Genomic DNA, 15,884 nt, shown 5'->3' with positions numbered 1-15,884 from the left:
TCATTAATTTCTGTGCTATTGAATCAATAACGTATTAGAAGAAGAGCATTAATCTAAATCTGGGCCAGATCTCTGTTCTGAGCTGCTATTATAGAAGATTAATCAACACAATTCGAGGACGGATGCGGCAGAGCGATACGTACGTACTGACAGATGAGACGTGCGCTCAGAAAGAATTTAGAAATCATTAGCTGTTTTTTTTTTTTGCTCCACAGGTACGGTGATGACCCCCAACTACCTGCGTTCCCCTAAAATCAGCGTGTCGCCGTTTTGTGACTGTAGCAACAGCGGCAACAGTAAAGAGGATTGTGAACGGTTCACGGAGTTCTTCACTGACAATGCCTGTCTGCGTGAGTAACTCAGCTTCCTGCCTTTTCTCCTCCTTTATCTCTCACCGATTCCAGTCGTCTAATATTTCTACGCCGTATCTCGTCGGTTTGATCTCCGGGAGCTTTCAGTCTTCTGTCCTTCTTTATGCTTTGTGTTCCCTGCATCCTTCGTTCATCACAACGTCTCTCCCTCAGCACTTCCTGACACCTGTCGAATCGTCTTCTTTATCGACTTTTCTTTTATTATTCATGTCTTTTCCTTAAAAAAACGTTATTAGAAATTGCTCTACATCTTCATACTGCTAGGTTGATGTAGCAAGAAACCTTGTATCCTTGTAGTGCTTTTTTTCCATTTTGCTCTTTTACACTTTTAACAAATGAGTTTTATTTATAATCACCAACTTTTCAGATTATTTACTGTTCAGTGTCATCCAAATAAGGATGAGGTTTTCTTCTGAACCTGCATCCTCTCAAGATTTCTTCCTCATATCATCTCAGGGAGTTTTTCCTCGCCACAGTCGCCTCAGGCTTCTCATTAGGGATAAATGTTAGAGATTAATAGTAACTTAATGTTAAACTTTATCATTTTTATTCTGTGTTTCTATACTTCTGTAAATCTGCTTTGAGATAATGTCCATTGTTAAATGCATAAATAATACATTTTAAATGTAACCAGCGAGTCGCTGTGCTATAAGGGCAATAAAACAGTACCATATTCCACCGTAACAGAGATTATTTTCCTCTAACAACGAAAAAATCAAAAAGAATACTGAATATTAAAAATGCTGCTTTTTTCCCAAACAAAAAGCAGCATTTTTAATTTTTTAATTTTTAATATTCATTATTCTTACTGATTTTTTAAGCAAATAACTAAGCTAATATCAAGCTAGTATCATGATATATTTTTGGCATATTTCTTGCCACGTCTTAAGCCTGTCTGTTTATCTCTCAAATAAAATAGTGATTTATTTATTTATTTATTTATTTATTTATTTATTTATTGGTGAAATGGCAATACCGTGCTTGTTGAATATTGCGATATATCACACAAACCAACCGATCATCACCTCAGTCCCACTCTAAGCAGATGTTCTTTATTCTTTTCTATTTTCCTCCTCCACACTCCTTTCCTCTCCATATTCCCTCTCGCTGCCTGTCATGTCTCAGCATAGTTTTAATTAAACACAACCCAGCATGAGGCGAGATGAATAAAGCAGGTTCTGGAGCGACTACAAATCTTCTCAGGATGCTGCGGTATGAGCCGCTGAGGTTAAAAAGTATAAAGAAAAGGAGTGATGTTTGGGGAAAAGAAAGCTAAGAGACAGAGATGTGTGTGTGTGTGTGTGTGTGTTTTTTCGCCGAGATTCGTTACTTGGGAGTCTGAACCAAAGGACATTTTTCCTGCAGGTTAAAGCGGGTTGCTTGCTGTCCGCCTCTCTGTCTCTCCTTCGCTTTTTTTGCTTCCTCTCCTCATCTGTCTAGCAAACGCACGTGTCATCTTTTTGCTCTTTGCCAGGTCATGGCAGCATGAAAACATTCAGACGCTCACATCATTCTCTTTCCTATTACCCCTTGGGTTCCTGCAAAGGTGGATAGTAGGGCACGCAGACAGACAGCTCTCTCTCTCTCTCTCTCTCTCTCTCTCGTGTCTCATTACCCGAGCTGAGTGTTAAACGCACTGACAGGTGTTGGGGCACCTCGTTTGTGCCGTCAGAGAGTGAGCTTTTCTCTGCGGCCTGCAAGTCTCTTTCCTGTCTTTCTGTTCCTACAGCTATGGCTGTAAAGAAACGGATCCGAGATGGACAAAAAGCACCAGTCGACGCTTTTTATACATTATTTAAAATCATTATAGTGCAGTAGCTTTAAATGCTGTTTAACTAAATCATCCAGTACCAGTAAATTATTAAAAAATATTTAAATGTCTCATGGAAGTGTGAAATAACATCAGGAAAAGTGAAAAGAAAAGAGTTTTTAGCTAGAGCTGGGCTAGCTAGCTTACATTGTATACTTCTGATGTCGCAACATGGCTAATAATAATAAACTAAAAGTCTAAAACGAATACTTGTCATGATGCTAGCTTGAAATGAAGTAAGATTTGAATGGTTCGAGAAAAACTAGCTAGCTAGCTGTTTAATTATCAGCAGGATTACCATATAACAGGGTATTTTTATACTCAGCTTAATTCTTAGTATAAAAGACCAGCGATTGATTAGACTAGGGTCGAGTAACCAAGCAGATGAAATGACTCACTATGAAGCAGACACAAGAGATATGGGGATCGCCAGATATGGGGATACGGATGTCTTCCACATAGACCTGATATCAATTTTTGTGCTTTGGAAATGGGCAAAAAAGAATTTCGCCTTGATTTGTGAGTTTAAAATACTAAATATGTCAGAAAAGTTGAGGTATCTTCCTGACGTAAATGGGAATAGGGGATGACCTCATTCGTACCCATCGCTGGAAGACAATAACACAGGGCTAATCAAGTTTGCTAACAGTCATGCTTCTGTAATTAAGAACAATTAAGACAGACTATAACTGAGATAAAAAAAAATAAAATAAAATAAAAGGAAAGTACAAAGAATCAAGGCTGAGAAACAAAGAAAGAACATTTTGCAAGTCCTTGTGAATGAGTTGTTACTATAGAAACATACAGAATGTTTTGCAGCATTGTCTAGAAATTTGTACAGCAAGTGCTATTTATTATACGACTAATTTAATTGACTGTCTTAAAAAATAAAATAAAATCCATACTTTCTCACCAATTCAAGAGTTATTATGGTATAAAACAAAGAAAATGTTTTTCTTTCGAGTCCTTGAAGATGTTGCTAATAACAATATGCGTTTCAGAAACAGGAAGGATTGGTATCGTATTCCGGACAGAGAGAAAGAGAAAGAGAACAAACACTGCATTAATAATTAACTAGTCGAATCCGGATTATTTCCGTCGTGATTGATGCTCATGGACACCAAACAGTCAATCATCAGAATGTTTCAATGACATACGGGTACGATCAGCAGAGCTTAATCATCGGCGTGATTCAATATTTACCTGCACTGTATTTACTCAGCTGAAGGTTAGTGTCGCCGTATTGAAGGGTGTCAGGGACAGATTTTAGATATCTTCATGAACGCCGGTGTTTGCTGTGTTTATCTCTCCAATACAAACACACCCCGTTTTGAGACAAGAACGTGTCCTTTGTAAAAATACATGTTACAGACATCGATCTGGAGGATCAATAAAGACAGATGAAAAAAGCTCTGATTGCACGCACACATGAAAATCTCCTCCCTGACTATAAAATCCTACAATATGTAAACCTCTCATTGCATATAGGCTTAAATCTGTACTTTTTTACCAAAGTCACGTGGAACAAGTGAACAAATCCGAGTGCGACTTATGACATTGAACAGTTTTGAAGATCACACCACAATTTTGTCACAATAATACCCTCATGCACATTGATTACACTTGGAAACCACCACTTATTTATCCAGAATTCAGGGAAAGAAGTAAACAAATGATTCTGAGATGTATCTGGGGTTGCTGTTATAAAAAAAGTACTCTTTTTGGAAGTATACTAAAATGCACGGATAAACCTTTTACCCTGATATCAAGATGTTTTTTTTTTTCTTCTACAGAAATGATCAAGTAAACATTTATTTAATAAATCTTCACCCACAAAGGGACACTCTTTAGAGGTAGAGTTAAACAACACAGTATGTCAGTGGAATGGAGTAAATGTTGTGGTCAAGTGTTTAACTCATGGTAACGAACCCTAAGCCTGGAGATGATTGATAATATTACACTTGGAGAAGTTGAAAGCCCGGATAACATTAACCCATGTTGAACTAATTAAGCAACAATTAAGCAAATTCTACAAAGCTAGTAATGATAATTAATTAGAAGCCACGTATTAAGTATGATGTGACCTCAAGTGGCTGTACTAATTACTCGTGGCCATAATATATTCATTCCACTGGAATGATGTAAATATAAATCTAAGCTGTTATAAGAAAAGAATAAATGGCTAGATGGTGTGATGTTACTTTCACCACTCTGACATCACGCTTTTTATTTTTTATTTTTATCTGTTTCTAGTTACTTTAATGGTTACCTTTTGCTGTAGCAGCTACGAATTGTCGTTTTTCTTGGCTCAAATGGAGGAACAGCTTCAACATACTCAGTCATGGGCTCCAGTTACACACATCGTGACCATGATGTAATATTTCATGACCACAATCTAAGTACCTCATTGCCACAAACTACTATCTTGTGGTCTCAGTGTATTAATTTGTGGACGGGCAATTGTATTAAAATATAACCAGTCAGTCCACATGTTCTCATTTGCTTTTAATACTTGCACTATTCATTTTTTAAGTAACTACAGTGTCTGGCAATGTGAAAAGAAGCCAAGAGATAAAATGTTGTTAATGTTGTTGTTGTTCGTCTTAAAGCAGGACAATTATGGCTTTTTTCAGTTGTTAATGTTGTTAATGCTCAATTAATCAAGTTATCAATATCCAACTGGCCAATAATTATTATTTAATTCTACTTTTCCATTAAAGATTTCATAATGTACTTAAAAATAATAAAATAAAATGTGATGCATCCCAGTGAGAACAGAGTTCCTTACACTACCCTGAACAACAGCGACTGTCAAAAGTTTCATGACGGGTGATGAAATATAAAAATCCGGTACAGTGGAGAAATCTTAAATCTTCAGTATTAATGCTTGTGAAATGGATTATTTAAAAATAATAAAAATAACAGCCACCGTGAATCAACCAAATGTTAACTTTTTTTTTTACATAAATTAGAATTAAAATGGAATATTTATTTTTTAAGGGTTTTGGCTAATGGAGGTCACAATAACGCTGTCTGTTATTTCTGTCTGTTAGGTAATGCCATTCAGGCGTTTGGAAACGGGACAGACGTGAGCGTGTGGCATTCGTCTCCAGTGCAGAGCACCACGGCCGTGATGACTCCATCACACAGAGGTCGAGGACGTGAGAAATCCCCCAACTCCCTGGAGCCGGACTCACACGGCAACCACGTGAATCTTGGAGATAATTCACTGTATCAGTTCTGTGGAAACCTGCAGGTCAGTCCTGGGTCACCTCTGAGAGCTAGCTGAGGTGGAAAAGTTAAAAAAATAATGAAAGAGGCTGTTTTTTTGTACACATATATGCTTGATAGTTTACAGTGATACAAAATAAAAACAGCTGAAAACATTTTCAAATTACAGTGGACCCTTACCAAACAAATTCCCTCCCTTACGAATTTCCGCCTTAAGAATTGAAATTTTGCAAGAAATTTGCATCGGAATACGAAGCATTTTGGCATCCGAACGAAACGAAACGAACGGCGACTAAGTTTTGCGTACGCCCGGGAGCCGTTCAAAACTTGTATGCATCAATGGAAAGCCAAGCAAAACATTAAGAATTATATTTCAGTCAGAGAAAGCTGTTTCGCAAGAGTCAACAATGTTGCCTTGGGCATGCTTTCAAAAGCTAGGTGATTTTTCGGGCGTTTTTTTGTTGACAGATTAGTGGCATGGGTGGTCTGTTCTATTTTTAAGCCCAAGCTTGGTGGCATGACTTCTTGTGAGGACCCTTGGTATGGAATGCTCAGCTTGGGTCAGTTCTTTGTAAGCAGCCATACAGTTTACGTACGCTTCGTATTGGTCATATTGGTCATATTTCTGGGTGGCTGGAACGAATTATCTGCATTTATATTATTTCTTATGAGAAAATTTGTTTCACAATACAGATTTTCACCTTAAGAACTCGCCTCCAGACGAATTCAATTATGATGAGGTTCCACTGTATTTCCAGAAAGCAACAAGATTCCAGGAGTGTAAGCTCATTTTAAGCCTGAAAATGCCTAGCAGCAGGCTTTATAATGCATATTTGCTGTAAAATCATCTCATAATGAGAAATTCTAAATACATAAATTTAAATTTTCACTTTCACAGATGCTAAGGCATCTTTGTTTTCCAAACAAGAGAGAGAGAAGCAGAGTAAGAGAGAGAGAGAGAGAGAGAGAGAGAGAGAGAAAGTTAGCAAACTAATTAAATCTCTCTCCATCTTGGGATCACTTTCTAAGTAAAAATTACAGATTGCAAAATCCAATAGAACAAATAAAACTAAACTGAGAACTAAAAAATGCAGCAGCGCTCTTCCCAGATCCCAACTATGCAACATTTTCATATCTTAATGGTGATAAATGATGCAACATTTAGATGTACTGAAGCATTTGTTTCCATTTCTTTTATCCAAAGAATAGGTCAAGACCTCTCTCTAGAAGTGAATCATAAATTATAAACAGTTTTTGTAGCATATCAGGGGCTGCTTTATCATCCTGGACTTTGGCTCTGTCAGTTCCACCATCACACACATGGGAATACACAGGAATCCATTCATTATACTGTCACTAAACCTCTTCTAAAAACTACTATTCCTCACATATTCATGTTTTACACCGCACACACTGAGAGAGAGAGAGAGAGAGACAGAGAAAGAGAGAGAGACAGAGACTACGCCAGACACACTAACAGAAGCTCTTGCTCATCTGCATAAAACTCATTTCCCCCGAGCTCACGGCCAGATTTCACCAAGCCAGCGCCAAGCTGCCACACGGTGTGCTGATAACGTCTGGAGGGTTGAAATGATTTTCAATAGGGCATGAGATGGTGTGAACTCATTAAATCTTTCACACAATTGATTCACCCTTTTGTTTATAGCAGCACGTCTGCGGCGTTCTAGCGGACATACAGTAATGAATGGCGTTTTTTTAGTAAAGCCGATGGTGATGAAATGCTTCACGTTTTAGGAGAGTCAGTGCGATGAGTTTTGTGGTGGTTGTTGTAAATATACAGATTCACTGAGGTGGCATGGAGATATGAGTTATAAGGTGTGACCACAAATTAATATCTAATAGGCCATGAGTTTAGATTTTTTTCTATGGCTAAGTACAGTGGAACCTTGGCATACGAATTTAATTCATTCTTGTTATACGAATTTTCCCAGAAGAAATAATGTAAATGCAGATAATCCGTTCCAGCCACCCAAAAATATGACCAATACTGCCAATTTCCAAGGGACAAGGGTCCTCACAGGAAGTCGTGCCACCAAGCTTGGGCTAAAAATAGAACAGACCACCCACGTCAGCAATCTGTCAACAAAAAAAACGCCTGAAAAATCACCTAGCTTTTGAACGCAACATTGGTATCGTGGATTGAATCTTTCGATGACTGAAATATAATTCATAATGTTTTGCTTGGCTTTCCTAATTCAATTTAATTCCTAAGGCGTAAATTCATAAGGGAGGGCATTCATATGCTGAGGCCCCACTGTATTAAACTCATGGTAACTCACTGTATTTTTGAACTTCATGAACCCTACACCTGGAGATGATTGATAATATTACACTTTAAATTTGGAATGATGGATAAGTCGCAGTTACTGTCATGGATAACATTAACCCTCATTGAGCTAATTAAGCAAATTCTATCACTGACAATTAACTAGAAGCCACGTGTTAAGAACGGTACTACACAACACATTAAGTCCTTAGCTCAAGTTGCAAAATTCATGGCACAATACATTCATTCAGCTGTTGAAAAACAATAAACGACTGGGTGGTGTGATTTTACATTCACCACTCTGACAAGAAGAATGACATCACACAATTTTTTTTTTATCTGTTTCTAGTTACTTTAATAGTTAATTCTGGAACAAAATTCAGCCTGTTTACTGTGAAATGGAGGAACAGCTTCAAGTCACAGGCTCCATTTACACACATCGTGACCTTGATGTAATATCTCATGACCACAATATCATGGTCTCAGTGTAATAATTTGTGAACAAGAGAGGGTATTAAAATATAACCACTGTGTCACCTCTGAGGTTCGGTAATAATAGGTGTCAAGTGTGCATTTTTCAGCATCAGTATTTGATACACAATTCTCATTAGTGGATTCATTATTTAAGACCCTACACACTTCTGATCTAAGGAATGCTACTGTAGAATATTATGGCCTCCAAACTGCAACCTTGCAAGTCAGTACTAAATCACAGTCCATTTGTGTCATATTTAGGCTGATGGTGTTGTGTTTAAGCCCAGTGCATTAGGCCGAGCTGCATCTGCTCTTCTTTAATGTCTGTAATAAACAAAAGGACACAGCAGCAGAAAGGTGGTGGAAAAAATGCACTAAGACATTTTCCACCTGAAATTTTCCTCGAGGTCGGTCTGTAGTGATTATGGTTCCTCAGTTTCCTCTAATTTGCCTCAATTTCCTCTTCATAACTCAGCTTTTTTTTGTGTGCAGCTTTTAAGAGTGTCCAGATTCATGAGAGCATTCAAGTACACTTTGGAGCGGTAGAAATGCTAAGACATGCCATAACAATTTCTTTCTCTCTCTCTCTCTAGGCACAGAAGCTGAAGACCAACCAAACAATAGATGTGTTCTGTGTGGTAAGTGTCTTCTTATAACATTAATATAATATTATATATTATATATTTGTATCTACTATATACATTTACTATATACATATACATTCTACTATATATATTATATATTTGTATCTACTTAATTGTCAATTCTGATTGGCCAGGAAGACGTTTATTAATTTTTCACAGTAACTGTGAATTAAATTCAAAGGAAAGGAATTAAATTCATTCTGGAGGCGAGTTCTTAAGGTGAAGATTTGTACTGCGAAATTCATTTCCCATAAGAAACAATGTAAATGCAGATAATCCGATTCAGCCACCCAAAAATATGACCAATATTCCCAATACGAAGCGTATGTAAACTGTACGGCTGCTTACAAAGAACTGACCCAAGCCCATCATTCCATGTCAAGGCTCCTCACAGGAAGTCATGCCTCCAAGCTTGGGCTAAAAATAGAACAGACCGCCCACGCCACCAATCTGTCAACAAAAAAAACGCCCGAAAAATCACCAAGCTTTTGAACAAAGGCAATGTTGGTGTCGTTAGTTGACTCTTTTGAAACAGCTTTGACTAACTGAAATTTTTTTGTAATTTCTTGTTATCGTCACTCTTTATTATTAGTGTGATTGTGTCAGCAATTACACTCTTGTTATTGCCACTGTTTATTATTATTATTCCGGTTCCTGGACTACTAGTCCTAAACTGTAATAGCTAGAAACATGGTTCCAATGCTAAAATGTTGCTCATGTTGTGCTTAAGTGTGCTATTACTTTTCATGCTGATAAGTATTGTAGTTTATTTTATATTCATTTTTACTTAACACTGCACTTCCTGGTTTCTGTACGGACAATTAATTAGAGCGCACACACTAGTTCGGTTTTTCTTGGAGGTTATCGGTGGTGCCGTAAAACATGTATGTAAAACATTACACCACTGATCTCAGTAGTTTTATAAGCTGCAGTTTATCTTGTTTGTTAGCGCGCCCGCTTCCCATGCTGGAGACCCGGGTTCGAGACCCGCTCGGAGTTGTATATATTATTTGAGAATTTCTTATCGCTTAAAAGGTAACAGCTAGAAACATGTTTCCAACGCTAAAATGTTGCTCATGTTTTGCTTAAGTGTGCTATTACTTTTCATGCTGATAAGTATTATGGTTTATTTTATATGTATTTTTCATGGACTTCAGACCGCTACTGTGTGTGTGATGTCAGCTAGAGTGAGGGAAGAGGTTTTTTTTAAGGACGCATCGTCTTTAAACTGTTCCTACAGCTTGAATTCTTACTCTACAGCCACATACTACCTTAAACCTTTTAAACTGTGACTTTAGGTTGTTAGATTTGACAATGTATTGCAATAGTTTAAGCAACATATTGCTTTGCTTTTCGCAATCACACGCATTTTCTTCTGGAAATGCAAAATTCTAGTTGTAATTGTAATTGTAAATGCACTTTGCTTGTCTTTCCAACAAAATTTGCAAAATTTCAATACTTAAGGTGAAAATTCGTAAGGGAGAGAATTTGTATGCCCACTGTATATTACTATGATTGTTCATGTGCATCTCTTTTATCCGTTTACAGAAATGAATGTAAAACATTTGTAATCAGTGCTACGGTGAAATTTGTTTATGAGGATTTGTTTATTTTGCAATTTTCTCTCTCCTGTGTCAGCACTTTGTAACCTAGTTCTAGCTAGTGAACATTTGTAGATTAGCTATGATGCAATAAAGTAACAAATCTAAACATTTGGCTTCACATGATTCCTCAGGCCAATCCTATAGCATGCATGCTATCCCAACTTTCAACTTGAATTCTTAGCTGCAGAAATGGAAGATGGTTCATCTTGTCCACTTATACATTTTATTCTCATTTATAGAAATAAGGAAGCATGGAGTGAAGTAACAGATGTTCTTAGTGTTAATGCTGTTGACTATAAAAGTCTCCATCACACCACCCCATTGTTGATTATTTTTCCGGGAACAGCACATCCAGAACATACTCAGGCTTTATATTTATGTGCACTTGGAATTACAATCCTATCAGTTCCTCTGTGGAATTATGATGTGTATCTGTAGCTGTAGTATCAGAAATAAAACATGAGAGAAGCTGATAACCAAAAGATGCTAGTTGTCTTGTGATGATCGAGTGGAAAGTTCCACTCGATCTTTGACCTCGCCCTCAAGCGAACTTCCTGCTTGTGGGCTTTGTAGTGCAAAATGCTGAACTGGATGTGTTTCTTATCTTTTGGCTTTTAAAGTTCAGTAAATGTCATTGTACATAATAAAAGGAGCATTACACACCGGAGTGACATTTAGTGCTACTGCGGCGTGACCAAACAGCCTTAAAAACACACACACACATACTCTTACACACACACAAACACACACACACCAGCCTTTATGTTTCATTACGGCATAATTCATCTTTATCTCTGTCATGTATATCAAATACAAAGTGGAATTTTTATTTCAGCCCTTAACTAAAAATGCATCAGCATAAGTCACTTTATAGTATTTTGGGGCTTTAGTGCCCTGGAAGTCTGATTTAACAGCATTGTGATGATGTGTAAAAAGTTTTAGTGGCAGAAAAGAAACACTGCATTTGGAAGTGTGTGTTTCCAGAAGCGGAAGTTTCCAAATGTCGCAATACACAACACACAACACACGTGCAGATCAGACTGATTATTTTATCTTAGGGTATTGAAAATTCTCACAGATTTTCTTTTCACAGTCATTTCAAAAAAATTGAGTATGGAGTAAAACATAACGGGGCGTGCTGTTACAGAAAAATAATTGACAACGGGGTAGTGTGATGAAGAGGAGTTACAGTTCCAACTGAAGTTTATTATTGTTCCATAGAATGGGATTTAAAGAAGAAAAAAAAAAATCAATGGTCTTAAATAAAAATTTAAAAAGCTCAATTAAATAAAAATCAAATGAATACCATAATCAGTAGAATACTTTTTAACAAAAAAGAAAATGTAACAGAAAAAAGTTCTCAGTTAGTTAATTATTTAAAAATAATTTCAGTTCTCGAGTTTATCTTATAGCAGACTGTGATCCTTTCACAATCCGAGGGTTTAAATGGAATTTATAAAGAAACAAAGAAGCACATTGTTATATTTTTAAAGAAATGACGACTTGTACAATAGTCAAGAGCTTCCTTTCTGATCTGATACGTTTGAAGAGAGCACATAGACACGTTTCCTAATCTCCGTCATGTCTTTCTCAGGACCCTCAGATTGACAACCCCAGCTCCTCCAACTCCATCTCGGGGAACTCAGCGTCTCCAACAGGCTTTAACACTCCGCTGCTGCTGCTGCTGCTGCTGCTCAGCTCTTTGCACTGCTCCCTGCCGCTCCCGTCACCCAACCTGCCACTGCTGTTGTAGCCACCAGTCTAACGCAACACATGGACGCTTGTAATTTGTATTAAAAAAAGAAATCTCTGAAATATGTTCCAGGTCTACCTGTTGTAATCACCTTCTTCTCTCACCGTCTCCTTCTCTGTATTTTTACGGCTCTGAGTTTTATGAGCTCTAGGTTTATGCGAAAGTGATTTTTGGTGTAACTTGAGTTCTCTCTCCGATTTTTTTTTTTTTTTTTTTTTTTGTACCTGGAGATCGAAACATCGGGAAAAAAGAATGTGCGAGATTTGTTCTCGCAACTTTCGAGACGAACCACAATCTGGTCTCGTAGGTGAGAGACCTAACGTTTGATACGGTGGTCGTGATGAGTGGCGGCAGCTTTCTTAAGTGTTTGACGAATCTCATCTGTGTTTTTGCGTACGTTGCGTGCGGTATTATGTGCATTGACTTCTAAGTGGCACACAAAGCAGAGGCTCACTGGGAGGTTGTGTCGGTTTTCCCTGTGCTTAGCATAAACACACATAGTGTCAGAGACTTGGAGTAACTTTTGGAGGCACAAACAAAGTCCAAGGAAGATTTGTTTTGCTGGGATTTCTGTTGTGCATGATTATTCTTATAAAATGACTGCTTTCGTAGCTTTAATGATTCTGATTATTTTGGGGGCATAGCTATTCGTACATGTACAGTATCTATTTTCAGATCCTGCTTTGGGTTAGGAAGACTTTTTGGGGAGTGTTTGAGCACAGAGAGTCTGAAAGAGTGTGCTACCGTGCCTGGGTCAGTTTGGCAGTGCCAGTTAAACTGTGTGAGTGCCTCCAAGTCTATAAACAGTCACCACTGGTGTATATGATTTTCTCAAACTATTAGATCCTCTCTTATGAAACTTCACTGTACTTCTCGCTGTCACCGGTCCAAATGCATCTGTCCTCAAAGTGCACATTCATAATGCCTTTAAAGTGTAGACCATGCTTGGACCCCTTTCGTCCAAATTTCTGTATATAATATTTGTTTTTGTTTTTTTCGGTGTGTTGTAATTCCAAGCATTACAGAAGGAGACTGCGTTATGGCCGTACGCTCAATTCAGATCTTGATCTTAACCAATCCGACTTTAGAGCCATACACGCTCACAAAGCATGTGCAGCTTGCACAGCCGTTGCACATTTGATGCATTTATGACATGACCTTTGGCTTTTTGTTTTTCTTTTAGGATGAATATTACACAAGAAACACCTTTATGCGTCGCTCTCTTTATTTACCTGGCAACCCGGATCTTAACTACTTAAAATAGACTGAGAAAATAAAACAACTTGTTCAGATTAAGATATATACACCATATACAGGAACAGACTCCACCCTATAACGACTGCTGCCCCAAAGTGTACAACAAAAGATTTTCATTGAATACTAAAGTATTGTTTAAAAAGTGAAGATGAGGAAAAGAATTTTATTTTTGTATCTTTTGCATTGTGAGTTTCTTTTATCACAAAACTCTCATCCATGCTACGTTATATAGGTTATAAACATTGCAAGTAAAGCTTTTAGAGGTGGCATTAGCAGAGCATTTTAGGGGCAGATGTATTGCCCTGATGTGGTGTAAGGGCTACACTGAGTGTACAAAACACGATTGTTCTGGATATCACAGTACTTTATTTCTCTCTATATATATTTTTCTTGTTTGTTAGAGCTGCCTGCTAATCTGCACAATTCATTTCTTTTTCAACAGCGGGCCAGTTACAGCTAGCATCTTTGGGGTGGAGGATCATTCCACAGTAACAAGCTTAAAAAGGTCCCAGCATTAGTCACTTTTTTTAATCTTCTCTCTCAATACATATTCATTTCTTTATTTTATTATCTAAATTCGATTTCAGTACCAGAGAATGTAAATACCAACAAGTATTAAGAAGGTATAAAAATAGCCAGAACTCTCAGAACAGAAACACTTCCAAAAATCAAAAAATTTCGGCATATACATATATATATATATATAAATGCAATGATGGATGTTACAGCAGGCTTGAACATATAGGAATGCTTTAAAGTTTTATTTTAAAGTATGTTTAATAACATCAGTAGTACTATATTTTGTGAGGTTATTATTCTAATGATCTCTAAATGGCTATAAATAACACAATTTGAAGGGTTTTTTATTATTATTATTCTTATTATTTTGCACTGATGCTTCACATTACCACGTTTAGCTAGTGCCACAGACTCGAATCTGAGCTTTAATGCATATTCATCTTTAAATGTCTAGTTTCATGATGTCACTCAACTTGTCAGACCAGAGAGAGTAAATAAAATTAAAACAAACCTGTGAAAAGAATATGCTACACATTTTTCGTGAACTGCCTTCAGCTGAATAGTTTAGACTCCTAAGTGATCGACTGCAACAAGCCACAGCAGAGGATCTGTTACAGAAACTTCCAGAAGGTTCTTAAGATGTTTTTTTTAAAAAGTAGAGTCGCTAAACTTGGAACAGTTATAGACATCAATTATTAAGACATTGATCAGTTCCTGCTACAGTATTTTAATTTTGTTAAGATTTTTTTTTTTTTTTTTGCTGAAGGAAAGGCAAATAATTTTCTATGTTTTTTTTATACAACTTTTTGTCTTTTTTGATATTCTCTTGACAAGTGCTAATGTTTCTGGAGTTCACAGTCGCTAGTTTGTGTCATGGCTTGACAGATCATAGTACTAAAGGCAAGAAGACATGCACAGCACCTCTCGGATGGCTACAGGAGTATTTTTCATTCTCGTTCTTTCAGGTTTGGTCTCACAAAGTCGTTTGTCAGTAGTTTTCATCCATTTTTTCACAGTCTTGGCACCGACCTCATGACCTCTTTGCCTTTTTCTCATTTATACAGATCAAGGTGGCTGTACAAGATAAAACCAAACAGCAATTATAGTATTATCTAGCTAATCAGTTTCAGGAAATAAGCACACTTTCTAGTGTTCTGCACACTCAGTGTATCCTGCAAAACCTGATTCTGCTTTGTGCAAATTTGGGTCAGAACATGATAAAGCAAAAAAAAACAAACAAACAAAAAAACCAATAATAAATTAATAATAAAAATTGTTAAAAAAAAACAAAAACAAAACCTTTACACACCCACATTATAATGGTTGATAAAATGAACGTCTTGTTTATAAATAAAAAGGTTTCCCCTCTGACATATTTCTTCCTAGCTTGTGAAAATGTACAAATAAATATTATATGAAAACTGATTAAAATGGTGACTCATCCAACCATATTGTGTGTGTGTGTTTTTTCCCTTTTCTTTAGCTTTGGGTGATACCGTTGCTCATCAACAGATATGGTGGAAGGTGAAAAGGTTCAAGGACCACAGTTTATTTAACTGTAGTTATGGTGAATTGGTTTCCTTTGGTATTACATGTTAACAAGAGAAATATGAAAAATAAATGCAAAGAAAAATGGAGAATGAATCAGTTATTCAGAAAATAATAATATATAGCATATAGACTTGTAAAGGAAATATATACGTGTATATACTTTTGTGAATAAACCACAGCAATAAGGACATTAAATACAAGGAACTTGAATGCTACCTGAATCTTCATCCAGGTGATGAGAGTTGAAAATGCTGAAAGAGTGCAATACTCAGTATACACCAAGCCAATAAACAGACCAGGATGCAGCATGTAAATGACAATAAAGTTCTATCTATCTATCTATCTATCTATCTATCTATCTATCTATCTATCTATCTATCTAT

The 15,884-nt window shown here is 36.8% G+C and overlaps 1 protein-coding gene across 2 annotated transcripts in view; it reads left to right on the top strand.

Annotated features, from left to right (window-relative positions):
* The window catches only part of gfra1a (gdnf family receptor alpha 1a), a 79,464-nt gene extending 64,068 nt beyond the window's left edge, over positions 1 to 15,396 (top strand). For both annotated transcript variants that reach the window (XM_058385908.1, XM_058385909.1), the window contains 4 exons: positions 216 to 350; positions 5,235 to 5,437; positions 8,767 to 8,811; positions 12,016 to 15,396. In XM_058385908.1, the coding sequence (XP_058241891.1) occupies positions 216 to 350; positions 5,235 to 5,437; positions 8,767 to 8,811; positions 12,016 to 12,174 (542 nt within the window). In that variant the 3' untranslated portion in view covers positions 12,175 to 15,396. The remainder of the gene's footprint in view (positions 1 to 215; positions 351 to 5,234; positions 5,438 to 8,766; positions 8,812 to 12,015) is intronic.
* Positions 15,397 to 15,884: the final 488 nt, after the last annotated feature.

Source organism: Hemibagrus wyckioides, linkage group LG03, assembly GCF_019097595.1.
Source record: "Hemibagrus wyckioides isolate EC202008001 linkage group LG03, SWU_Hwy_1.0, whole genome shotgun sequence".
Lineage (NCBI taxonomy): Eukaryota > Metazoa > Chordata > Actinopteri > Siluriformes > Bagridae > Hemibagrus > Hemibagrus wyckioides.
The sequence above is the reverse complement of the archived record's forward strand: the minus strand, read 5'-3'. Positions and strand labels throughout refer to the sequence as shown.